At 42.3% G+C, this 26,882-nt stretch overlaps 1 protein-coding gene across 1 annotated transcript; it reads left to right on the top strand.

Moving 5' to 3' along the window:
- The first annotated feature begins 756 nt into the window (after window positions 1–756).
- LOC109955938 (paxillin-like) lies at window positions 757–26,245 on the top strand. Its single transcript, XM_020592596.1, has 11 exons — window positions 757–1,088; window positions 13,817–13,998; window positions 14,166–14,251; window positions 14,513–14,652; window positions 14,849–15,038; window positions 15,188–15,335; window positions 21,696–21,854; window positions 22,250–22,423; window positions 23,241–23,322; window positions 23,439–23,587; window positions 23,676–26,245. Exons 1-11 carry the CDS (start codon window positions 1,076–1,078, stop codon window positions 23,940–23,942), a joined length of 1,590 nt encoding a protein of 529 aa, XP_020448252.1. The 5' UTR covers window positions 757–1,075; the 3' UTR covers window positions 23,943–26,245.
- Window positions 26,246–26,882: the final 637 nt, after the last annotated feature.

The raw sequence follows: 26,882 nt of genomic DNA, 5'->3' as shown, positions 1-26,882 counted from the left end.
AGCAACAAAACAGATGTAAGAATGTAGTGGTCTCTGTAGTGGCAGACCGGTCACTCATACTGACCCCTGTCCACCACCCAGTGCACCTACAATGGGCACATGAATGTCAGAACTGGACCATGGAGCAATGGAAGAGGCTGGCCTGATCTGATTGATCACTCTTTCTTTTACATCATGTGGACAGCCAGGTGTGTGTGTTTGGGGAAAAGATGGTACCAGGAAGCACTATAAGACAAAGACAAGTTAGCAGCATAATGCTCTGGAAGCAATGTTCCAGGAAGCTTTGCGTCCTGGGTCTGGGTTGTGATTTTATTTTTAATGTGACATGAAAAATGTATCTCACACTATAATAAAAATTCATTCAGTTATTAAAGACTAAAGGCTAAGTTCTTGTCACTTAACAGGTTTTTAATTTAATTATGATACCGTAACTGCACACAAAAAAACAAATACTAATAACAATGTGTATTGTGTTTAGGCTGTTATTTCACCACCTCTCCCTGCACACCTATTCATTTCCTTATTAAGTGTCAGAAAATATAGTTTATTAGAGTAGTTGAATAATTTTTTATGTTGATAATTTCTTGCATCCTGTGTGTCTTTAGTCAACAAGTGAGGCTGTACAGTGTTGTCAGCATATGAAGTGGAAAGACAGATAACCTCCCTGAACTGTACTGGATGATGGAAAGAGGCTGCATCAATGCAGCCACTACACCACTGGATGAAATATAGCCTCCTGTCTGAGGGGTCTTCAGTCTCTTGTCACCTCGCTTCACTACCAGTCTGCGCCGCTAGATGGCGCCGGTCCATGTGTATAGGAGCTGGTGGGCAGGCATGGGGGCTGGATGTGGACTGCTGGAGAGTCAGTGGGGGCAAATGGGTATGTGTGTGTTGGCGAGTGTGTCTGAGGCTCGTCGAGCATTAGGGGAACTTGAAAACTTCACTGCGTTCAGCGAAGGAACATCTGTGATCGGAGATTCGGCGATTTGGAGCTGAATCGGCTGCTTCCAGTCCAGCTGTGATCGACACAGGGCGACCGGTCCGGTTCTCAGCATTGGCGCGATTTCCGGCCAACATGGATGATTTGGGTAAGTTCGCTCACCGTGAACGCAATATTAATGCAGCGTGTGTTTGTGGGAGTGTGTGTGTTGTTGGTGCAAATAGTCAAAGGTCGCGCTAGAGGTGCATTCAAACGGATTGGTGTTTTTAGGGAGGTCGATAGCTGTAGTTATCGAATTGGGTCAGCGGTGTGTTATATATGTCCAGACAGGTTAAGTTATCCGCGCGAGGTTACCTGCCCAAAAAGGCCCCGCGTGCTGACATAAACGCACTGTAGCACGAGACTCATTTCGATAATTAACCTGATCAACGTGTGCGAGCTCTTGTTTGTGACGTAGAAGCGTGTTTGAGTGGACGCAGGGCTCGGGCCGACGCACTGACAGTTGTTTTGCGGGAGTTCTTCCTCTGACATCAGCTCCAGATTACCTGCAGGCACGATAGGCTACTGCGGAACTCCTCTAACTTTTTAGAAGTCGAAACTAGCAGCAGTCTGTCAATTGGACCACGGGTCATTTCACATTGGATGCGACACTGATGTAAAAGTTGGCAGTGTAATTAAAAACAGCAGAATAATGCTGCTTGCACAGCTTTATCAGGATCACGGTTTGTTTGCATTAATTTACACACACTTGTGTTTACAAGGCTGAGTTTTTCCCTGGCAACTGTGAGGTTAACTTTAGCAGGACATCCGTGAATTGCACCGAAGGAGTCGGGTTCATCGGATGCTATAAAAACACCAGAATGCATTTGTAAAGTCAAAGATGATAAATGGCCAGTATAAGCAGTCCAAAACGGTATCACCAACCTCTGTGGACATGCAATCTGACAAGAGACGAGTATTTTCATATTTCATTCGTGTTTCAGGCAGGGCAAGGCCATTCGGATTCTGTTTTGTATATTGTATGTTAACAGAGTGTTTACGAACACCTTCTCAGTGTAGGTCAAATCCCATTTACTCTGGTAGTGGGAGTGATGCTGTACCAGGAATATTGGGAACATTATATCCAGACAATATTTAAGGATACCCTCTCAGCTTACATGGGTGAAGGGCTTTTCTTGAAGTAGCTACTTAAAAAAAGAATGTTACACAACCCAGTGTAATAACCAGGCCATGGTGTTGTAAATTCTGTCAGCATTTTAGCAGAGACCTGTAAAAATGAGCGCACATACAGTACGCTCTGTCATTACTGATGGTGTTGGGATGAGAGTCACAGAGGGGATGTTTTCCTCCATCTTTATGAAAATCAAAAGTGTTTAAGTTTTAATATGGTTTAAATGCAGTCAGGGATCTAAAGACACACTTCCCACCGAGTGAGGAGGTGCAGGGATCCGTGCACCCCAGACCCCAGAGAGGACAACAAAACCTCTATGTATTTTTAGCAGAGGAGAGTCCTTTTCTTTAAGTGCTGAGGCAGCAGCATGTAGGAACTTTCCACCAACCAGCAAGCCGTTCTCTTTCCACCTTCGCCTCACTTTCATTTCTCTGAACAGTTTCCACCTCACCACAGACCCCTTGTGACTAAAGCAGTTAACTCTGACTGGCAGGTTTTCTGTTCCCTTTAAAAGCATCTTTCCTGTGGTCCGCACACGTGTACACACACACACACTCAGTTTGTTATAGCCATATGCTTCTTCCAGCAGCGGGAGCAGGCTAGTGCTCCTCTCAGGCAGGGCGCTGGGATGGATCAGGCCCATATGCAGGGATTGGGCCTCAGCCAAACTTTATCCTCCTTAAACACTGCACTGCCCCACCCTCTCCCTTCCCACTCCCCACCATTCCTGTGGTGAACCACATAAGGAAGCTGCAGGCTACAATCTACTGACAGTTTAAAGCTGGCTGAGATTGCAAGAAAACAGATTAGCCTTTAGGAAGACTTGGATCCAGGCAGACTGTAATGCTTGATGGCTGGCAATTAAAAGGGTTCTAACTTCAGCCACTCAGAATTTTAACAATTGCAATAATACTACAAAAGGCTTTCTTTTATTACATTATTCATGGATTCATATACTGTAGTTTGCAGTCTTTGTAGGGCAAACTTTCACTGACCTCCCCTCCTCAGCTGTCAGTACTGCTGAGCATGGCTCCGTGCTTCACTGCTCTGGGCCTGCGCCAACAAGAAATGAATGTCAAAAAGCCTCCAATGTTAACTTCCTTTTACCAGCTTTGGTCTGCAGGACCTTACAGTATTTTCTTTTATATGTTTGCAAATACAGCAACTTGCCTGTTTCTCAGTCACAGACTTGTTTCGCTGTCAGTTCAGTGGCATCATTTGAAGCGAAGTGATTCCCCAGAGCCTTGTCAGTGCAGCAGCAGCAGCACTGGAAATGTCACTCATGGAGTGGGTGTGTGCAAAATCCTTCTTTTCTCACTCCAGATGAGATCTGATGTATCCTAGATACACAACCAAACCCAAATTTAGGTTTGACCATTGTTTAAACTCCAGAAGAAACATCAGACAGCTCACATGTGGACATTTGTCATGTCCTCCTCATGCTCTATTTTAGGATGTGACATGGATGTTGTTTATGCCTGAGTGTAAGGCTTTCATTCTGTCAGGCATAGCAACATATTTTTCTTGTTTTGTACTGGCAACAAAACCTTACCAGCCACAGTTGTTTTTAGCAATAGTTGACCTTATTCATTTATGATGTGGTGATGCAACAGTAAATACAGAGTAATAACTAGTAAATTAAAATGACATATCTGACCTTTGCATATTGATATTGTGAGTATTAACACTCGGCATGTGTCTTTAAAGAAATAGTTTGACATTATTGGAAATGCCATGTACTCACGTTTTTCGTAAAAGGTCAACGAGAAGACGGATCATAAATATGTAGCCAGCAGCCAGTTCCCTTAGCTTAGCACAGAGACTGGATACGAGGGGAAACAGCTAGCATGCCTCTATGCAGAGGTAACAAAACTCACCTATAATGGAGCACCTCTGCTGGCTCCTGCCACTGAGTAGATATCAATCTTCTCAAATAAGCTTATTGCTTCCAAAGCTGTGCCATCTAGGACTTGAAGTCTGCTGTATGCTTTTAACAAAAACCTGAACTGATGGTGTGGATTTTGAAACACCAGGCACTCAAAAATTTGCTCTGACTTGCTTCAGTTATGACTGTTGTTTAAAAATAACTGCAGTATTCTTTTAAGAGTAAAGTCGATCTAGACTCGAGAGTTCCCACTAACAAAAATCCTCTCCAGTTAACCTTCTCCTCAGTTAAGCTAAAAAAAAAAAAAAAACCTCTCTGACAATTAGCTTAAGGCAACAAGGGGCAAGCCTGCACTTGACGATAAGTCTCTTGCGCCTGACACATGCACATAAATCACACACAGAATCCGTGTAGCATCTGAAGGCTTGAAAGGATTCCCTGTGTCTCCTTGAGGGTTTATCCATCTGTCTGACTCTAAACGAAAACACTGTAGGGCTTTCAGATGTATGGTATATGCACACACACACACGGACACACAAAACACTACTGCTCGTGGACTGGTGGTGTAGACAGACAGCTCTGAGGGGGAAGTTGACTAAGCAGTGACAGCTCTACATTAAGCCAACCATCTTGTCATCTCTCAGGGGCCCAGCATGACAGCAGCCTGCAGGGTCAATATGCGAGCAGCTACTGGAGCAACATGCAACCAGGGTTTATGTGGAAATGGGCCTTCAGGCCTACTCAAAGAGAATTCCAGCAGTATTTGGCTGTGATTAGGATCTTTGTAATCTTAGCTAGCATGTCATACAGTATTGGTACTGTATGTGCCAGTCATGTTCCCCAGTCCTGCTGTTTGTCAGCATGTACTCAAAGACTCAGAGAGCCCTCTTTAATGGGTGACATCTCATCTAGTGAGACACACGTTTCATGACAAGAAGTGGCCTTAGTGACCTCTCTGTTGTGGTGGAAGTCAGGAGTTTTTTTTTTAATTATTTTTTTAGCTATTAGCCAACTGAAAAGCCTAGTGTATGACATGTTAGTCATACATAACTTGTGGGCGCACGTCATCTTGTCCTACTTCTGTGGAAAACCTTAATGTGAGTAGAAGGAACTGATTTGCATTTTTGTCGTTGTTGCTATTTCCTGCTTTGTTTCCAGGCAGCCGTAATAGCTCTAAGATAGCTTGATGTTGCATGTTGTCAATGAAGACTTAAAGCAAAATGAGGAGAAAGTAAATGAACCTTTTGTGTTATATGCATAATATGCCTTCAGTTGTAATAAGCCTTCCACAGCATCCTGCTGTGCTCTGCTGATCCGAGCTCCCTGCACTCGGTCTGACAGTGACTGACAGCTCGGTTGATGTGCAGCAGATGTGAGATGGTTTTGCATAAAAAAAACAACACTACAACACTAATTGGCTGGCAGCACCAACAGGAGACCACTGCAGGTTTTCAAATGAAACTGCTGTTAATATAGCGGCCCTTTGCTCCAGTGTAATTTGCCTTTTGGAATGCACCTGCTTCCTCAAAATGGCTCCTAAATGTCCTCTTTTCCAAGAAGTGTATGGTTGATGAGGCGGCAGGCTTAGACATGTCACTGTTTTGTTAGGAAATTCACTCAGGTTTCCTCTGGCCTTGGATTAAACAGTCACTAACTAGCTGCTGCTGCTGCCCTGTTTAGGATATAAAGCCAACACAATGAAAGTCTGATGAACTGGGAAGTTAAGATGGTGGAGGACAAGTGAGTGTGCATGTGTCAGTGTGTTTGTGTCAGATTGCTTGTGCTTTAGTTGGATTTACACTCAGCATCTGGCTTGTTAAAGAGGATCATTCTGGAAGTGTGATCTAGACCCCGCTTGATTAATGATGGTCAGGATCACTACTTCACAGGTTTATATGGATGTAGGCCTAACAAGAGTGTACACATTCACATGCACATACACATACAGTATGTGAGTTCTGGCACCCTGGTAGAGCTGATTGTTTGTTTACTAGTGAAATGATTTGGCCGGCTTTGCAAACCTCACTCTGTCCTTGTCCTGCTGGAGGGAGACAAAGAGCAGCTTGTTTGTGGTGCTGTGACCTACTTCAACCCAGAAAAGGCAGAACCGATTAAACCTAGCCACCTGTTTTCTGCTACATATCCAGGTCTGGGCTGTGATTGTAGCAAGCAAGGTAACGTAGCTCAGAAATCAAGTGTCACTCAGCAGTTTAACAAAAACATCATTAACATCTCACAGTCATAATTAATGGATGCAGTTGAAAGCTAAACTGAGATTGTGAAATCACACAGCATCAGCATGTTAGTATTATGAGGATGTTGATGTTAGGGTTTAGCTCCAAGCAGCTCTATTGTTGTAAGTACATTTCATGAATGTCTCTGTTGCTCACAGTCTGAGCTTTCGTAACTAGTAATAACATGTTCATTGGTTCATGCAGTACAAACAATATGGCTGATATCTGATAGATCCATTTTGTAGTCTGTGATAAAAGGAATGATGATGAAACAAAGTGAAATTTACTGTATGTAACATTTGAAAAATGTGGAAATCTCTTTAAGACTGCATCACCTTTGCTGCCCTCTAGGCAGGTGGCCTCACTTGGTGTATACAGTATGTGACCTTCTGGATGAACGGTAAAATGTTCCAACAGTGGACCAGGGTGTAGTTGCATTTCTCCTTCCTGCTGTAAAGCCTAGTAATGACTTGACTGTATGCAGACATTCAGGAAAAATGTCATTGACCATTATTTTTCTTTTTGCTCAGTTTACAGTGTGTGCATTAAGACTTAGAAGGTATTTACTGTCAAATGCACAATGCAGTGCAATTCTGAAAGTGCCTCAGAATGAATATTGGCACAACATTGTTCATACTTTTAAACAAAATGTTGCACCCTCAAGACTGCTGAGACATTAAAGTGCATTCACCACTGATGTACGTGTCAGAATAACCACAGAGGACGTGGTATTGTGCTCACACACTACCTCTGTGTTTCACTATAGGCCACACCTTTCACTGTGGGGAGTAAGACAAGGGAAGTGGGTGAGAGACCATAGGTTTTGTCTTTGAACTGGTATCATGTTGGCTACAGATACAGTTCTTATAATCATATGTAGAGGATGATAGACTGTTAATACATCAAAAATTCCTTTGATCAACAATGTAGTAGGTAGGTTTGCATCAAGGATTTTAAAGCAGTCCAAACACTAACCCTAACCAAAAGGATTTAAAAAAAAAACTTGATGATGATAAAAATATCAAGCAGAATTAGTCAGAAGTGACTTAAAACAGACAGAAGAGGATGGAAAATGAATGTTAACCCGAAGTAAAAATAGATGCATCATTTGTTCTCGAACTGCTTAAAGTAACAATTTAAAAGCAATCTTAACATGATGAGTTTCCCTCTTACTCTTGTGGTAAATGGTACAAGGAAGACAAAAAACAGTAAACATTGTAAGGCAAGATGACTTTAGGAGACATAGTTAGAGATGCTGCATGCTGGAATGATTGAACCACGCACATGAAATGTGCACATGTGCTAAAAAGAAGTAGAACCACCATCAGATAAGACTTGACTCAGAAGAGATAGATGAGTTCTTTACTAAGCAGTGTCTAAGAATTTTCATGTACTGTAGTCAGGGTTTTGTGGGTGTATGAGCTTGTACTTGTTGTTCTGCTCTTAATCTCCACCGTGCCTCCTTACAAGGTCATTTTTGATTTAAGGCCCTAATTGGAGTTTTACTGATTTGACCTGCAGCCTAGAGAAGGACCTAGACCTTATTTTGACTGTTGCTTATTTGTTCATACAGGTCTTGCAGTACTTTCTGGGAAGCCAGACTTATCAGCAGGATGTTACTCTCTGGGTCGAGGCGTATAGAGAGGAGGTGTTAAAACTCTGACGTGTTGTACAGGCAACTGTCACTTGTTGGACCATTATGAGAAGACTTAACTTCAAATACAATATCATCAATTTGATTTAAAAACATTTATGTGAAAAGTATGGGGGGGATTTAGCTTTTTGTGATGTTACACTGTAATTCAAGAAATAGTTGGGAAATACACTTATTCACTTTCTTGCAAAGGCAAGAAGGTGCAGACCACTCTCATGTCTGTGTTAAGCATGGAGCTAGAACCAGAAGACAGTTATCTTATCTTAAATTGGCATAAAGACAGGGAGTAGGGGGGAAACGGTGAGCCTAGCTCATTCCAAATTTAAAGAATAAGCCAATCCACGCTTCTGAAGTGCATTAACTAACATTATTATGTAGTATGTAGTATTTTGTTGGGTCAGTCTGTTTTTGAACTTTGGACACAGCCGTTCTATAGAAGCAGTTTCTCCCAGTTTGTCTGTATGCTAGGCTAAATCTAGGCTAAATCTCTTACAGCTTAGCCTTTTTCAGCTTCACAGAGTCCAGTGTGTGTAGATACAGACTAGAAACACTGGAAGCAAAAGACGGGTATGATGTGCAACAAAAAGCCCCCTGCTAGAACTCAACCAGGGACTTTGTGCTTGTATATACTGTATCTTAACCACCAGAACAGCTCCCTCTTCATAAAGCTGATGTGTTTTGTCACATCATCTGTCATAAGATGGATAAATTATCAGCTTGCCCTCTGTGTGTACTTCTTCTCACACTGCACGCACAGGAGTGTCAGATTTCTTTATTTGCAAATTGTTACAAGGTCACACTGTACAGTACGTTAAGTCACAAACTTTGGCCAGTGTCGAAGTGTTAGAGAGCACAGCAAATGTAAAGCATATTACAGGCTGACTGGGCGGTCTGTAACATCCCACTGTTGCTCTGACCGTCTTGGCCGTCTGTCATCTACGGCGTGCCTCTGTTCACACAGGTCAGGGTCGGGTGGGGAGGTATTTATAGTGGGCCTAGGTGCCTCAGCTTGTCTCTGGTATGTGTAGGTGGCCTGGTTGTGAGACACCTGTGTGCAGTGGTGTTGTTCTGCTGCTGCACCTGTGTGTGTATTTCTAGTGTGATTTAATTTTGTGCTTGTGTGCCTGTTGAAGCACTCTAAATGAATACAGGCACCGGCCTTCTGCCGTCTAACATGAGCCCAGAGGGAGAGTAAACCTTATGTGCATGTGCACCAGTCTTGTCCTGATTTCTCTTTTTCTTCCTTCTGTTGGAGGCAGAGAGAGAGATTCATCATATCTGTGATGGTCTGTCAGCTGGTGATACACTGAAAGGCCATTGCTCTCAAAACAGAACACATCAACGTATATTCACATTTCTGACCAAAACAACTGTAAATTATTTGTTATAATATATTTTTTTCATGTGTAACATGTTGACTCCCCTTTATTCAAACCTAGTTATAGATTAAATGTATATGACAAACAACTGGTCAGCTTTCATCTGTCCTATCTTGCCTTCAGACCTTTTCTCTTATTACACCTCACATTTTTCCCCACCTCTCGCTCTTTCTCTCGTGTTTGGAAGACGAGCTGTGGCATGTTAGGAATTCATACCAGCCAGCATGCACCTTGCAACACATCAGATACAAAGGGAAGAAAGTAAAGAAATGACAGTGGGGAGATGCAGAAAGGAGGTCAGAGAACACTCGCTGCACAGACTGAATCTTGTAGGTTTACTGCTGATAGTCATCCTGTTAGTTACATTTTGGTGTCAGCTCATAGCTCAGTATGTGTCTTGGCATTTGTGAAGCTCACAGATAAAGGTTTTTCTGTGGACCAGCAATGAGAAAACAAACAAACAAACAAAAAAAGACAATAGCACACAGGGTTGACTCGCACACGACTCGACGTCACCCCCTGTAGGTGGCTAAAGGCTGTGTTTGGTTGCTTTACATTGTATAGGATCTGCTCCTTCAAATGTTACCAGCAGGGCTAAATAAACAAGTGAGGTGTTGAGTAGTAGACGGCACTGATTCACTCAGTGGTCAGTACTGATGGGGGCTCAGTCAGTGTGTGTAGTGTTAAGCAGACAGGATGTTCTGCCAGAGATCATGGAGGATTGCCTCTGCTGATGTCCAGGACGTGCAGAGTAGTCTGATTAGTTCCCATTTATATTTTATGTTGATTTTACTTGTTTAAGATTTTAATTCAACATCCTTCACTCTTCAAATGGTTTCCTTTCCATATCCTCATTTTCATCCCTTTTTCTGCCACCCAGTCCCCTTTTTGTCTCCCTCTCTCTTTCCTGTAATGAGCCCCATGTATAATTAAAACACACACCATTCATCTGGGAGGAAGGGAATCTCCTTAATCTCTGTCAACCCACATGTTAGCCTCTGAGGATTTGCCTGCTGTTCGCCCACGCAGACACTTTTCCTGGTTTCATTTGCTGTGTGTCTCGATACTCCTACTGCCGTCCTTCATTGTTTGAGCCCAGCTGTGTCCTGCCGTGTCACATCTAGTCTTGTGAGCATGAATGCAGATGTTTCATCTGTATTTATTAGCTGCACATGAAGAGGGTGGGCTGTGTGTAATTGATGTAGGCAGTTTGTTATAGAGCTAGGTGTAGACTATTTTAGGTAGGCTGGTGGTGGGTCTGTCATTCTCTCACCCCTGCCTGCTTCTCAGAAACTTTGGTCTGTTCTACTACATCAAACATTTTAGTTCATGTGAAATTAAATCAGCTTTTTTTAAGATGAAGGTGTTGATGTCTCTTTTCAGTTCCTCATTTTATTGTAGTTCCATTTTTGGGCACTGGGAACAAGTCTGTGCTTTGCACTACAGTCTGTGTGTCATGGTATGTTTCTTTGGCAGAGGAGGCTGACACACCTCTGTGTGTTTGTGTAATTTGTGGATGGGCCAGAGCATGCCTCGCACTCAGTGTGCAGTGAACAAAAGTAGTCCTGAAGCTGATAGTTTCAATATTTTCTGTTTAGCCTGTATCCTCTACGACCACTCTATTGGGGGAAAATGACTTGCTTAATAACGATTGCTTTGTCATTATGCATGCCATCTTATGCATTAGAGTTACAAAGCAGCTCTCTGACAAGCCATTGCCTAACAGAATATGTATTTCATCTAGCCTAGAGGCACTAACTCTAATTTGGAGCATCAGATTCTTTATTTCCAGGGTTAAAGCCAGTTCAGCTTGAGAGCTAAGTTGATTAACATCTCTTGTGTAAACCATCTGGACTAACATCTGTTCATCGAGGCCTCCATCAGCTGCAGTATAACTTTTTTTCTGACATCAGCAACAGCTATGTACTCAACCCTCCAGATATGCTACCATTTATTTATGATGTACATTACTTCAGAGGGCTTTCTGATGAAATCTAAATTTTGTTTTGGACAGGCCTCATAGCAGTGCAGAATGCTCTGGTCCTCTCTCTGATCCAGTTCTTTTTAGCTTGTACATCTTAATTTGTAATTGTGTAAAACATAATAAAGCAATGGCCAAATACAAGTATTCAACTGTGTAGACACCCATTTTCTCCGTGCTGTCTGCTGTCACTGCAACACAAATAAGCTGCGATGTGGGAAATTTTGTAAAGAAGAAGTGCTAAACACAGGAAAACCTCTTAGACTAAATCCACATTTGTCTTCACTTCTCCTTCACTGGACCAGAGGTTGAGTTTAGCGCCTGCAGCGCTGAGTGCACCTGTCTGTGCACTGGCTGCTGCTGTGAAACGTCCTTCACCGGTAGCTTTGTTCTCACACCGTACTTGGTGTTGACTGTTAAGATTGACAAATGTGTTGTTTCTGCCCCTCTATGTGTGTGTGTTTTTGCTGTTACCAAGTAAGAGGTGAGGACACACACACACACACACACAGAGCTGGCAGCAGTAGTGTAAACAGTGGGCTGTGCTGTATCCATAATGAAACATTGTGGAATGTGCCGGGCTTCTGTGTCCAGAGGGGAGACTCTGCTCTGAAACTCAAGTCAGCTGGCATGTTAGCCATGCTAACCATGCTAACCATGCTAATGCTAAGGTCCAAGTGGATCTGGTATTGATGTGGCTCTGCTTCTGCTGTGTCTCCTCTCTGTCTGGGAAACATTGCAGTAAGACTACCACAGCACTGATGATGCTAAGGCGTATATCCATTTTCAGGCTAATTTAGTGTTTTGACAAAATCTTACTTAAAGATTACATTTAATGTAACATGTAAAAGTGAACGTGAATTATGAGTAACCTAGGCAGAGAAGGAGGGACTGACTCTACCTTTATATCCCTTTGTGATACCACTCCCTTAGTTGGGCAAGGCTGTGTTGATAAGAGCTTTGCTTGCTCTCAGCCTTGCTCACTTCACTATGGCACGAGCTCCTTTCTCTGTTATAATGTGCCACAGTTGGACCGCTTCCTCCTCAGAGACTGTTTTCAGTGGGTCGTCATTCACGTGAGTAGCATCTCTTTCTTCAGTGGCCATTCCGTTTTCACCCCTTCTTTCCCTTCTGTACCCTCACCCTCTACTGTCAGTTGCACCCTCTTCTCCTCCCTTCCTCATTTCTTGGTGCCTTGCTGATGGTAGAGTTAAGAAAAGCAGTTCCTGCCTGGCAGACAATCTGTTTTGGTTCCCCTCTAACTCCACCACCACTTCTTTCTCTGTAGTGTCTCTGTTTTCTCTTCATGTTATTGAGTGTAAGTGCTTGTCTCTTTCTAGAGGTAGTTCTCATCTCCATGTTACTTTAGCTGTGGTTTTCATCATTCTTGACCAAGTGTTTATTTTGGGAAGGAAATATGCAGGTTGCAGTATTATTAGTCGTACTTATAGAATATTACAGTCGGGTGCAGTTTGAGTCCTTCTCAGTAGGCTTTTTATTGCTAAGGAGAGTTACTTGAGTCTCACAGTACATTTGCTGTTTCTAACTGTGGTTTATTTTCTCTGAGCTTTTTTGCTAGTTTACTAACTCAATATTAGCAACACAAATGTCTATAATTGCTTGTAATATGTCGGTATAATGGGAAATGCCTCATTAAGTATAAACATTAACTATATACAAATGCTTAATTTATTTTGGTTTTTGGGGGTTTTTGTATGTTAATGGAAGATGTACCTTTAGTAAAAACTGTGGTGTCTTGTAAAATTGTGAAATACTGCAAGCGAAACTAAACCTTGTGGTGGTGAGTGAGCTAAAATAAGCCTCAAGTCTTCAGTAATATAGTCTGTGCTCTGTATTAAATCCCCTTTAGTGTTACATGTCCTTCTACCTGCTAGTTAAGACTGCTAAACTGGTAGTTAGTCTGCACTCCTCTCAAAATACCAAAGAACACAGAGATGGTAGGTGCTGGCATATCTGAGCATGTATACCTAGCTGTAGACTTGACAGCAGCTCTTAGGTTTAAGACATGTCAAGGCTGCAGGCAGACGAGGGTCAATGAATAACCAGAGGAGTGGCTATGACACTTGGCATGATTCAACTTTTATAACTCCACATCTCCTGATGTCTGCTAACATGGGGTTTTGACCAATTGTGAAAGAAGGTGTAATTATCGGTGTCATTGTGTGAATGTGAGTCAGACTGCTGATGTGTTCCCAGACGTTTTGCAGCACTAAATACAAGATACACAGTAGTGAATCCTATTGAAGGAAGGCAAGGGTGGTTAGATAATTTATAGTGCATAATTTCAGGATACAGTGAAGTTTATCAATCAATTCAATAACCTATTCAGAGTGTAGGCCTATGTTTAAGTTAACACAGTAAGATAAATACCTGAAGATGAAGTTAATTGATGTAAAAATTGCCACAAAGCTCATTGCTCATTAATTTGCAAAGATTTTACAGGGATAGGAATCAGCAGAAATGGTCAACACACTATATATTCATATCGCCCATCCATATCTGAGAGTCTAATAATACCTGTGATGATAAAAGTTGTTTTGTGTTTCTGTAGATGCTTTGTTGGCGGACCTTGAGTCCACAACGTCCTACATTTCCAAGCATCCTCTCTTCTTATCTGACGAGACCACCTGCTCCTTACCTGTCGGGGGCGAGACCCATCAAGACATCAGCTCTCCACCACAGGAGCTACCCACGCCCTCTGGGCAAACTCTGAACGGGCTTGATGAAAGAGAGGTAAACGCAAACTGTATATGTCCTGGGCATGCTACGAAAAAAATAATCATCCGCAAAAAAGACTTTTTTTTTCCCCATAAAGGACTGTTTATATGAATTAGGTGCTTCGTTTATGAATGGTCCTCTACATCCTCTGCTGTGATTAAAACCTCTCTTCCTCTCTTCAGCCATTCAGCTCAGCTGAGAAAAGTCCCTGGTCTAGAGACATCATTAGTCCAAGCCAACCCACTGGTGAAGAGGACCACGTGTACAGGTAGGACTCACAATAGAGCCCTTTGGTAACATAGTTAAGTTCACTTGGTTTATGGCTATAAACAACCTCTCCCACATTTTGCCAGTGGAAGTAATTACATTAAAACTGGGAACAAAGTCTTTTCTAGCATTTGGACATGTAAGAATAGAAATCCCCATTTTGACTCATTGGTTAGCCCGGAACACTGTGCAAATGATGCCTGTTTCAGAATATAGCAGCGTTGTGACGATAGACCTCGCATCTTCTTTCTAACCTGTGCAGTTTTCCTAATAAGCAGAAGAGTAGTGAGTCATCAGCTCTTGCCATGAACTCATCTTTTGGCAACAACCTGTCTGAGCTGGACCGCCTGTTGTTGGAGCTCAACGCTGTCCAACAAAGCACCCCTGCCTTCCCCACAGAAGGTACACGCACAGAGATCACACTCTTTTATGCTTCTCTAAAACAACTTGGATGTAAGTATCTAAATTTTGCACCTCTGTTTTTTGTGGTATGGCAATAAGCATGTCTCTTTTTTCTGTCCCCAGCACTTTTTTTAAAATGATAAACCATGTTTGTACAGTATGTAGAGATTCATTTAGCTTATTTTTTTTGTAACAGAAGAGGCAGCTCCACCAGTGCCTGCCAGCAGCGTCATTCACGGCGTCAAGGAGAATGGAGTCTCCACTGCAGGCAAGGCTGCTGCACCGGGGAAGCCCAAATACAGCACTGTAGTTCGAGGAGTAGAGGATGTACGACCAAGTGTTGAGACACTTCTAAATGAGCTGGAAAGTTCTGTGCCTTTAACCAAGTAAGAAACAAATTATCACAGAAATGATACTAATATATGAGAATGTTCAAATTAAAGTTACATAAAGTCACTTTGATATATGCGGTTTGGTATTTCTTGTTTAATGTACAAATCCAGTTATTTATTGAGTGTGATGTTTTCATCTTTAGTCCCACACCCTTGGTGGTGACAGAGGGACACACAGACGGACGAGAGGAAACACCAGCACAGCAGCAAGCCAGAATGTCTGCCTCCTCTGCCACACGAGAACTAGATGAGCTGATGGCCTCCCTGTCTGACTTCAAAGTCCAAAGCAATGTGAGTGTGGTTCACATGAGAGTACAGTTTGGCTTTCTGCAGTTTGTACACTCGATTTGAGGTTATTTTTGTTGTTGCGTGACTATTTAAAGCAGATGCTCTGTTGTTTCACATCTTCAACTTGAAACATCAGCTGTTGAAATGTTACAATAGCGTGACAGTGGTGGCTGGAGCCCTTTCTGTTGCCACAACCTTTGTTTGTTCCAACAAGGCTATGTTCACATTACAGGCCTTAATGCTCAATTCCAATATTTCTGCTAATGGTTCACATTCATGTTTGTAAGTGACATGTCCAAGTCCGTGTGAACACTGACGAGGTCCTAAGCTGCCATGCAAGTGCTGATTTAACTGACATGTGAGCCGCGTACACACAAGAAGAATGTAATTTGTGTGACAGTCAAATCCCCCAGTTTCCTCAAAAACCATTCGGTTATGATATGTTCCTTCCACCTTGGCTTGTTTCGAAACTTGTTCATAAATGTCCAACAAACTTGAAACATCCTCATCCCTCCACTGACCCCGTCACTGTTGTTACTCTCCTCCATGTTTAATTTTCCCCACCTGACCCTGAATGATGATGACAGGCAGTATGCGCAGAGAAGTGAAGCTGTATCCACATTATCCTGGGAACACGGCTTTTGCGCATGCCTCGTCATTGTGTATGTGTGCTGTGCACCACAGAAGTCTACGCAGAGCCAGCACAGTGCACCACCGCAGTGGCAGAATCTGAGATGGGATTTGAATCAGACCTAGGACCTACATGTGCAAGTGGGGCAGATCTGATTTGTTCACAAATCCATGAAAACATCAAACCTGAGTCACTTGTAGGGGAAAAAATTGGATTTGGACCACTTCAGAATGTAATGCGAACGTAGCCCTAGAGAACCAGTCGGTAATGGACACCCAGCCTTCAATTTAAAGGTTACATTAAGTTGTTAACAGACTTGACTAAAGAAATCCCGCACCAGATATCATTTAAGTTTGGTTATGCTTCGTTTGGATGACTGATAAATGTGGGCTTTACACAGCCAGAACAACATCTGTACAGTATAATGCATTCAGGTCTCATTTTCCATTAAACCCTACATATGAATAAATATCAATGTGTGGTTACAGTTCCCAGTTTTGTTGAGACTGTGTCTAAGAAGAAGTGCTCAGATCCATTGCCCTAATAATAGCTGAGGTTGGAGGTGATTGTGTCCGGCCACTGCATGTCTGAGGGCAACAATCGAGACTTAATGTATTAAAAAAAACTAAAATTAAGTTTATTTTTTATTTATTTTATGTAAAACATCAAGACAGTTGAATAGGCTCTGCCTCTGCTTGGCTTCTCAATCTATTTTTCCTGGTTTCTTTCTTTTCTCTACCACTGTGTGTGTCTTGTCTTTGTGTGTGCGTTGTGATCGTTACATCACTGCTCCTGGTTCAGTCTGGCTCTCAGTTGTCTATAAATCAGCAGGGAGCAGACCCTTCAATAGTAGCTGGTTCACCCATTGTCCAGGCAGTATCTGACCCATCTATAAATTCAGCCGATCCTCCACTACTTTCGAAGAAGGGTGTTCAACTCCTACTACTCCAGCTGGTACCACTGTTGTCGTCGCATCATCCCAGTATTCACTGATCCAACAGAAACATGATGGTGGAAGTGTCACTTCTCAGATCTCTCAAGTGGAGAGCCTCAGTATTTCTGATACCCAGAAGCCTTTTGGTGAACCTGAAGTCAGCAGCTCTGCACAGATGTCAGTTGCTGAAGTCACTACTAGTAAAGTTTCATCTCCAGTTGGGAAGAATTTAAGCCCAGTTAGTGTGGGTAGTTCTAGTCCAGGTCCGGCTGCACAGATCTCCAGTGTGGTCCTTGTTTCCAAGAGCCCTAGTGCTGTTAACCCCAGTCCCATTCTTAGTACCAAGAGTTCTAGCCCACCTGATCTTAAATGCCTAAGTCTGCCGGTCAAGAGTCCAAGCCCAGTTCCCATTGGTCCTAGTCCAGAAGCAGCTGCAAAGACTGAAAGCCCAGTGACAGTACCAAAGACTGCTAGTCCAGTCAGAGTTCCAGGTCTTTCAGAACCAAAAAGTGCAAGTCCTGTAACAGTCCCCAATATCTGTGCTACAGTAACCATCCCAAAGAGTACTAGCCCAGAAACAGTTCCCAAGACTGCTAGTGAAGTGCTAATACTTTCAAGTCCAGTTCCAAAGATTTCAAGTCCTGTGACAGGCCCTACTATCTTTAGCTCACCAACTTTACCCAAGACTTGTAGCCCTGCACAAGTTCCAACTTCCCCTGTAACACTCCCAAAATTTTCAAGTCCAGTAACCACTCCAAAGAGTGAATCGGTACTTCTTAAGAGTCATGCTTTAGCCATTAAAAAAACCTACAAAGTTCCAGGTGGCAGCAGCCCCACAGCCTCACCAGTTTCACTTGACGCTGTACCATCAAATACCCTGTCTCCCCCTCCGACAGAGAAACAGGGTGCTGGCGTACTGGGTATAACATGGCCATGTCGGGAGCCTGTATTAGATGATGCTTTAGACAAACTGTTAGCCCCCGTCCAACCGGTTGAGAACCAGGCTCCTGTTTCTGTTAAGTGCGGAGATGAAGACCAGCTTTGGGAAGGGGAAGATGGAATTTACCCTGATCTCAGCCAAGAGGAAGCCCTGACACTCATGATGGAGTCCAGCTGGATGGATGAGTGTCTCGACCCCTCCACCTGCCTCGGGACACCTGATGCAAACCTGGAGCTGCCTATACAGCAGCCCTCCGCTGTAGAGCGACTGTCTGCTTCTGGCCAAGTAGGAGGCTAAACTTGACTCTCCCAAAATAAGTTGATGGCATAAAGCTAGACTGGCCTTAGAAGCCCATTGTTGTTTCTCTTGATATGAATTGTCTGTGACAGTAATGGCAGAATGGCTGTGTCAGAGTATATCCTTAGTTGCTGAAACATGCTTATTTTGGGAGAGAAGTTCCTATGAATACTTTAGGAGCTGTGCAATAGTACAGACTCTGTCTTGAAAAGACATTCCTCTTTCTGTTTGCTGTGATGCATGTGGGTGTCATTGCATAGTAGTTACAAAACGACTTGAGGGGGATGTTTCCCTGGAGAGAATATTTGTGGCTGATGTTGAAAGCTTTGCTGTAAGGATGTCACTGCATGCCCCTACTTGCTCCAGTCAACATTGCCGTGTTAGTCAGTGGGCCTGGCCTGTCATGTTTACGCAACCAACAAATGATGCAAACATGTAATGACTGTGACAAGATGACTTCACATAGCAGAAATTTTTAATTTATGCTAACACAAATGCTCAAGAACATGCACGTATAATCAGAAACGTATATGAACTTTGCATCTTTGATCTCTGGGCTTGCTTTGGCATGTGTGGACCTTTATGAAAGCGTTCGTGATAGACCTGCATTGTCTTAGCTTCAGCTACCCAGCATGCCTCACCACAGGCACCTGAATAGTTTTAAGTAGACTTGACGGACTTGAACAGAAGGCTGTGCTTCTGCAAGCAAAACTGATCACTATGTCAGCGCCTGACAAAAACTGCTTGAGCAGTTTTGCTACTTGAACAAAACATCTGGGCCGGGCCTGTTCAGCTTGTGTGCATAACCCACCACGGAGTCTGTGGTGAATGGCACATTCCCAGCTTCCCACACTTCCTTATTATCTATTCTCCAGCTCAAGTCAGTTATCCACCGTACCAAAGAGACCTCCAATGTGCATCCAATGTACAGGGAGGGAGTGTTGCGTCGTAAAATGGGACCGATCATTATCAATAAGAACAACTCGCAAGACCGACTCATTGAGGAGCTGCAGGGGAAACTGGGGATTGGGCGACTGGAGCGCCGACGTAAACAGCCTGATGACTGGCTGACGGAGGGAGTCATCATTACATCCAACCCACAGCGAACACGGGAAGAAGGGGTACAGCCATCTGTGGATAAGGTAGACTTTAGAGGCACACAGCAGGAGTATGGTGGGCCATTCTTGGGCCATGTTAAACCAACCTTTTGATGGTTTAATGTGAGTTTGGCCTGTGGTTAAGGAATTAACTGGCAAATATTAAATATCTCATCATATTGTCATAAAAATGTCATTTTTTGGCATTCGCTTCAGTTCATTGAACCAGTTTTGTTTCCATCACTGTTCCTTTTCTTCATTCTGACCTTGTTTTTTGTATTTTGTGTTTGCTCTTTTCTTTGTGCTGTTTTCTGTCCTCCTTTCCTCCAGATCATCATCATCCCTCCTGAATCACCTACCCCACAGAGAAAAATTCTACCCCCTCCTCAGTCTCCCACAACCCCCAAAAAGCCACAGCCAGTCAAGCATACTCCTCCACCCCAAGGTCCTTGTATCAGTGGGGTGTCAGACGGAGTATGACCCCGTCTTCCCAGCAATGCAGGCACGGTTCACCTTTCTTCATCTCTCCCTCTCCTCTTCTCTGATCTTCTATTCTCCACTTTCTCTCACACTTGAATAGTCTGATTCCCTTGTCTGGTTGATACTGTGACTTTGAGCTGTTTGACTTGAGCATTATTTAGTCCAAATCCAAGCAGTTGCACATCTATATATGTGTGAGCTACATAATTTGTCTGGTCATGATCTCTGTTTTTGACCTCTGGTGTTTATTCATGCCGAGCTGCAATAGGTATCCCCTTTAAAGCGCTCTCTGAAATCCAGTCAGCCCAGGTGATGAGAGCTGCTGACATTCAGGCTAGTGAGACTGAGCCCATTTTCTAATTCTGACATCTGATGGCGCCAAGAGCTGTGTGTTCAGAGTGAAGTGGAGACTTTAGCAGCTTAGAGGCAAGCACTTTGTAACCCCTCATGTACCCATCACACTAACTGTCCTGCATTGCGCAGGAAGGGAAAGCTTGCAGTGCCACTGAAACCTAATCTGCCACATGACAGCACAGTTACCAACACAATTATAACATCCTCCACAAGACTTCCGTCAACGGGTCCCACCAGGTTAGATACCAGCATGTCCTTGTTGAATGACATTGAATCAATCAGTCAAGTTATTTGTATAGCACCTTTGGTACAGGTTCATTTACTTCAAAGTGGTTTACATATGACTGACAAGCTGATATGAAGAAAAATGAACAGTAAAAATAATTTGAGACTACCTTCATAAAGGAGGGATTACTAAAGTACTGTTGGATTAGGACTGCATTAGTTTTAGCTAGATGTACCTAATAAACTGCCAACTGAGTATATATAGATTATGCAAGTTCCATCCTGGTTATTTTATATGGCAAAAGGTAAGGTGGGTCATTTTTGTGCGTGTATGCATGTGCGTCAGTGTGCGCAAGAAAGTGAATACACGCAGCAGAGCAGCTATTTTCTCTCTCAGTGGAATGTGATAGTCATGAAGCTCTGGTAAACACACCACCTGACCAGCTCTGTGTTTGCTTAGTTAGATGCACATTCAGTCATCATCAAACCCCGCAAACATAATCAAAATTTACTTTGTCATGGTTATGTCCTTTAGACAGGACGTACCACCACCTATGTTCACTGGTGTCTTGTAGGGGAGTGAGTGCATGTGTCTACTTTTCAACTTGTAAACAATATTCAATTTTTAAATCCTTCAGCAAAAGACTGCCATATTAGTGTTTAAATCATATGGTCTGTATTGACTGTAGACATAAGCAGGTCTTTTTTGTCAGTGCAGTGTGGTTGTATTGCCAGTTGGATCTTCATAAACACACATACTTACCAGCCACTTTATTAGGTACACCTGTACAATTGTATGCAATTAAATGCATCACGTCCGTCTTAACATTTGTGTTTATGAAGCTCAAAATGTTTGTTTTTGGTGAAATTGACATAAATGTATAAATTCAACGATACATTTATTATTGAGGACATAGTTAAAGGTGGTGTTGTACTGGACTGCAGCATATGTAGAGCTGTCTCCATATTTTTGTCCTCCCCAGCTACATACATGAGAGGGTCAGAATATTAGGAAGTGTTGCGTTGAATTGAATACAATTGTACAGGTGCAAGAGGTAGAGTGGGTTGTCTCCTAACCGGAAGATTAACGGTTCAATTCCCGGCTTGTCCAGTTCATATGTCGAAGTGTCCTTGAGCAAGACACTGAACCCCCAGTTGCTCCCAGTGATATCACTGGTGCGTGAATGTGTGTGTGTTTGGGAGTGTGAATGGGTGAATGGCCCAATAGTGTGACAGCGCTTTGAGCGTGCTGCAATGCATCAAAAAGCACTATACAAGTATAAGACCATTTAAAGTGGCCAGTGAGTGTATATCACATAGATGCAGGATATTTCCATTGTGAGAATGTGAAACTACATTTGGTGAACTGGCAGCAGTTTATTAAGAGAACATGTCTGTCTGTCAGATCCAGTCCCAGGGAAAGGCTTCTCCCGTCGCCCCTTCGAAACCAGCCAACAAGCTGGACAACATGCTGGGAAGTCTGCAGTCAGACCTAAACAGACTCGGAGTCCAGACTGTGGCTAAGGGCGTCTGTGGAGCCTGCAAGAAACCAATTGTCGGACAGGTGATGATAATACAGAAGCACACACATACAAGTCAGCTGGTACACATGCTACATAAGAACTTGCTTTTCAGTGTGCACATATGATTTGTGTGGCAAAATTCATATATTATGTTGTAGATAAAACACAAGTTGATCATAGCTTAGAATTCCCTGCTGGAGTATAAAAGATAATCCCAGCTGTTTTCATTGTTAATAATGTGGTGAAGAGAATATTGCATGCTTGTAGATTTATTTTCCCATGGGGTGTCCAGTGTTGGCTCAGTGACTTGTGACATTTAAATATGCTGCTCTTTGTAAAATGTCATTTGAAAAGCTGCAATGATCTTCTCTGCTGAGCCAGGCCTTTCGCTTAACAGATTATTTTAGTTTAATGCACTGTGTTTCCCGATACACAGGTGGTAACTGCCATGGGCAGAACGTGGCACCCCGAGCACTTCGTGTGCACCCATTGCCAGGAGGAGATAGGCTCCAGGAACTTCTTTGAGCGTGACGGGCAGCCTTTCTGTGAGAAAGACTACCACAGCCTGTTCTCGCCACGATGCCACTACTGTAATGGACCTATACTGGATGTGAGGAATGCATACATTGTCACACACACAAACTAGCATGTACTAATCGGATGGGTGGATAATGATGTTTACAGTATTTATTCATAACTTAATGGATTAAGACCTCATTGGAAAAATCATTACATGTTACACACACACACACACACAGACAGTGCCAGACGTATTGGAAGGTAAGTAGATAGTGGACAGTGGACTTTAGTCTGGGGAAAGGGCAACATGAGCCACTGACAAGGCTTCCTAATTCATCCTTGTGTACACACACAAACACACAGCTGATCATTCACTTCGTTCTTTAGTAAGTCATCTTTGAATTCCCAGTGGTTATAGTGATTAGGTTTGGTGAAGCCAAGCTCTGTATATAGTGATTTTGTATGCTCTATCTCTATCCACCAGTACAGATAATAAGTGTTTTTGTTAAAATTGCTCTTGCCTCAAAAATCCTCTCTTACCTCAATGCACCCCCTGGTGGCAAAACTGAGAATGATTTGCACACTCAAATATTAGTTTACAATGAGTAGCACTTGTCCTTTTGTAGAAGTATAACAGTTGTGGGTGATTTAAAATCTTGTTCTCCATGGACATGAGTGTATTTCCATCTGAAGCTGCTGAGAAAGGCCATCAGAAAACATGAGCCAACAGTCACAGCATTCCAGCACCTCCCACACCGGCTCTCTGAGGAATTTGCCTGCCCTCTTCTGGCCTCTGAACGACAGACATAAATGCTTATATGTTGACTAACTTCTAGAGTAGCATGAGAAATCACATCAATGGGTCACACCTTAAGAAGATGTCCATTTGCTTCTCTTTTGTTTCACAGAAAGTAGTGACTGCTTTGGACAAGACTTGGCATCCAGAGCACTTCTTCTGTGCCCAGTGTGGAGCCTTCTTTGGACCTGAAGGTACCAGCTGCGCATCACTTAATGTCACTACAGTACACCTGGCATATCTGGAAAAAGAGCAGTGTTGAATTTTGATTGTCAAAAGAATACCAAGTTGTGTCTTTGCTGCCCTCCAGGCTTCCATGAGAAGAATGGAAAGGCGTTCTGCAGAAAAGACTACTTTGACATGTTTGCCCCTAAATGTGGTGGATGTGCCCGTGCCATCTTGGAGAACTACATCTCTGCTCTTAACGCTCTCTGGCACCCTGAATGCTTTGTCTGCAGGGTGAGTCACTCGACATAACCTGTGATAAATGTGTCCAATGTGACAATGCATTGTTATTAATTCCACCCGTTCTCTTCTGATTTTCTAGGAGTGCTTCACGCCATTTATAAATGGCAGCTTCTTTGACCACGACGGCCAGCCGTACTGCGAGTCGCACTATCACGAGCGGCGTGGCTCGCTCTGCTCTGGCTGCCAGAAGCCCATCACTGGCCGCTGCATCACAGCCATGAACAAGAAGTTCCACCCAGAGCACTTTGTGTGCGCTTTCTGCCTAAAGCAGCTTAACAAAGGCACCTTCAAGGAGCAGAATGACAAGCCCTACTGCCACGTCTGCTTTGTTAAACTCTTCAGTTAGACCACGTGTCTGTGTGTGAACCCAGTTGTTTTCTAAATGCATGTGTGGACCTGTGCGCACTCACATGTCTAGCATGTACAAGTCAGTTTTTAAGACAGAGGGCGTTAATGCAGTGGTGGATGACATCATAAAAATGGTGAGAAATGTTGCTGACCTTTGACCCCTGATACTGTCCAACTTCTCAGGCTCAGCATTTTACACTTTTGCTAAAGACATTTTTAACATAGCCCAAAGAGATTTTTATTTGGAGTTTTATTCCAGTGTGCAGCAAAGAAAAGATGCTGATTTCCCCTTGTGTGTAAACATATATAAACATATGAGAGTCGAGTTAAGACTTCCTCACATACCTGATTTGTAAATGATTTTATCTCCCCATTGCAGGGCAAGACCTTGCATTACATGGTGGTGAGTCTATGTTGAAATAAATATATGCAGATGTGGCACAGCTGCTTGATTGCATGGACCATGGAGAGTTGACTTAAGCAGTTTTAAAATGTGATGAGTGTTGAATATCTAGTGCTTGTCCAATAGGCGTAAGCTATATAGAAAGATGTATTTTTCTAGCTTTGGAAACAGTTGCAGTGCCATTGAACATTAAAAACTCTGTGTGTACATGCACACAGACACACTTCACTTCTTTAAAATACCAGTTCAAACTCTTTGCACACTCCAATCACAGGTCTCTTGATGAGACCATCTTAAGGTACATTTTAGTATCCTCAAGATATTTGTTAATTTTCTACCGTCTGAATAAACAAAATTAACCAGGATGTTTTGTCAGTTTTAGCATTGAATACATGATTTCCCATCAGAAGTGGAATAATTTTTCATGTAGCAACTTGGAAATCTGTTTTTAACTTTACTACTGCAAAGTTTGTATCATTTAAATCAATCATTTCAGATTATTATTACTAATTACCAAAAGCAGGTCAGTAGGAATTGTGCTCTGTGGTTATTAATGTTGAACTCTTGGTGCAGTTTTGATAAAACAAATCAAAAAGGTTTTTAAAAGTGCCAATTTTACTGCTCTAATTACATGTATCACGGACTATTGAGATTTTTTAAAGCATAAATGATGGTTCGGTTTAGCATTTCCTGTATTCTACTCTTGCTACTCTTGTGAAATTATCACAGTTTTAAATCTATTAATAAGGCAAATTCAGGATTTAAAATGTGGTTGTGCATCTGGATTGTGAATTTTTGTTTTATCGGCACTAGCTGCCAGTTGCTGTTACAGTCAGAATCTAAATTTATATACCCATGACAGGACTGTGTTTTGTCAGTTTTGATGAAAAAATATATATATTTTTTGAGCTGCTTGGGCTCACACTGATATGCAAAGAGCTGGCTCTATTGGCATGCACACTAACATTAGTTTACCTTCTTCACACACCAGCTCCCAGAAAAAAGCAGCTCTCAGAATTTTGTAGTCAATCAAACTACGATCCTGCTGTCTGAGTCAGTATCGGTGTTTTGCTCACTGACAGGGGCTGCACGTTAGCATTAGCTGGTCAGAAATCCAAATACATCAAAACAAAATTTGTTATGAATAATTTCAACTTTATTTTACTTGTAGCTCTGTTTTGCCAGATAGGGAGTGTGTGATTTTCTTTTTCTGTTTGGACAATATTGCTCGTCTTTAATTTTGATCACGATGTGTGCAAGAACTTAATACACTGTATACAGATTCAGATTGTTTTTATTTTGACAAGATATTTCTCGTGCCCTTGTGCCAAATGTGTCAATGCAATAAGGTCTTATACACTGTGGAGTTCTCAACCTTTCCTGTGGTCGGACACTTTCCGGGCTGAACTCTGGGAGTGGCTTCATCTGCTGTGGTGCATCTTAACTCCAAAACTTACACTGTAATAGACAGCCCAATGAGAAGCCCTCTGTCTAGAGTCATTTAGGAGACAGTATAGTGAACAGCTGTAGCATATTCTAATTTACAGGATGTAGCGGGGGGAATATCGGTGTTGGAAAGACATTTGCGCCTTGATTTAAACTGTGTATGTCTATGGAAGTAAACAGGAATTTAGTTAATTTTTCCCATGTACATTTATCTTTGCTTTTGTCAAAGATTGCATGAAAAAAAAACAAACAAAACAAAGCCTTTTATCGTTAATGAGATTAAGTGAACTTTGCATTGTAAATGAAACATTCGTGGGATCTTTTACCATTTGTATTTTCTTATGAGCCATGGAGTTTACCGGCTTTGTGTGGGTGGGGTGTTAAGCCTATGTGGCTTTTGATTACTGGCTAATTATTCTAACTGCTGCAAATAAAATACTTTATTTCTGGCATTTTGTTTTGTGTCACTTCTGTGCTTTTACTGTTTACACATACTGTTATTCAGTGTTTCACATTAAATCAGATCTTTGGCACAAAATATTAGAACAGACTGAGTGGAAATAAGTTTTGGGTTTCTTTTTCCAGCAAAATGCTTATAAAATAATTTTAGCTATGAGCATTATAAATGTACAAAAGCTGTTAGATTTGCCTGAGTCTGATGCACAATACAAGACTAGCTCCACACTAGCAGCATGTTAGGTTCATTTTACAAAAAGATAAAACAAAAAACTCTGAAATGTATATAATGTCTCAAAATGTTAAAAGGTGTCATAATAAAGTGCATTTCACATATTTATCAAATGGGAACAAGACAGTCAATATATAGAATTTGCAGCAGTGGTTCTCAACCTTTTTTGCTCATGACCCCTTAAAACAGATGCTTACTTGATCAAGCAAACATTCAAGGAAAGTCTGAAAACCTAACAATTTTGTATAACAGATGTTCTTTCCACTTTTCTCATCAGCCCCTGCTCCCTTATATTTAGTTTATGATCCCCTTGTCAGGGGTTAACCCCCAGACTGGGAATCACATACATATGTGGTGTATGGCAATGCACTACACATATATGACCAAGTTAGGGAATAAAA

The sequence above is a fragment of the Monopterus albus genome, unplaced genomic scaffold (genome assembly GCF_001952655.1).
Source record: "Monopterus albus unplaced genomic scaffold, M_albus_1.0 scaffold18.1, whole genome shotgun sequence".
NCBI classification, from domain to species: Eukaryota; Metazoa; Chordata; class Actinopteri; order Synbranchiformes; family Synbranchidae; genus Monopterus; species Monopterus albus.
The sequence above is the reverse complement of the archived record's forward strand: the minus strand, read 5'-3'. Positions and strand labels throughout refer to the sequence as shown.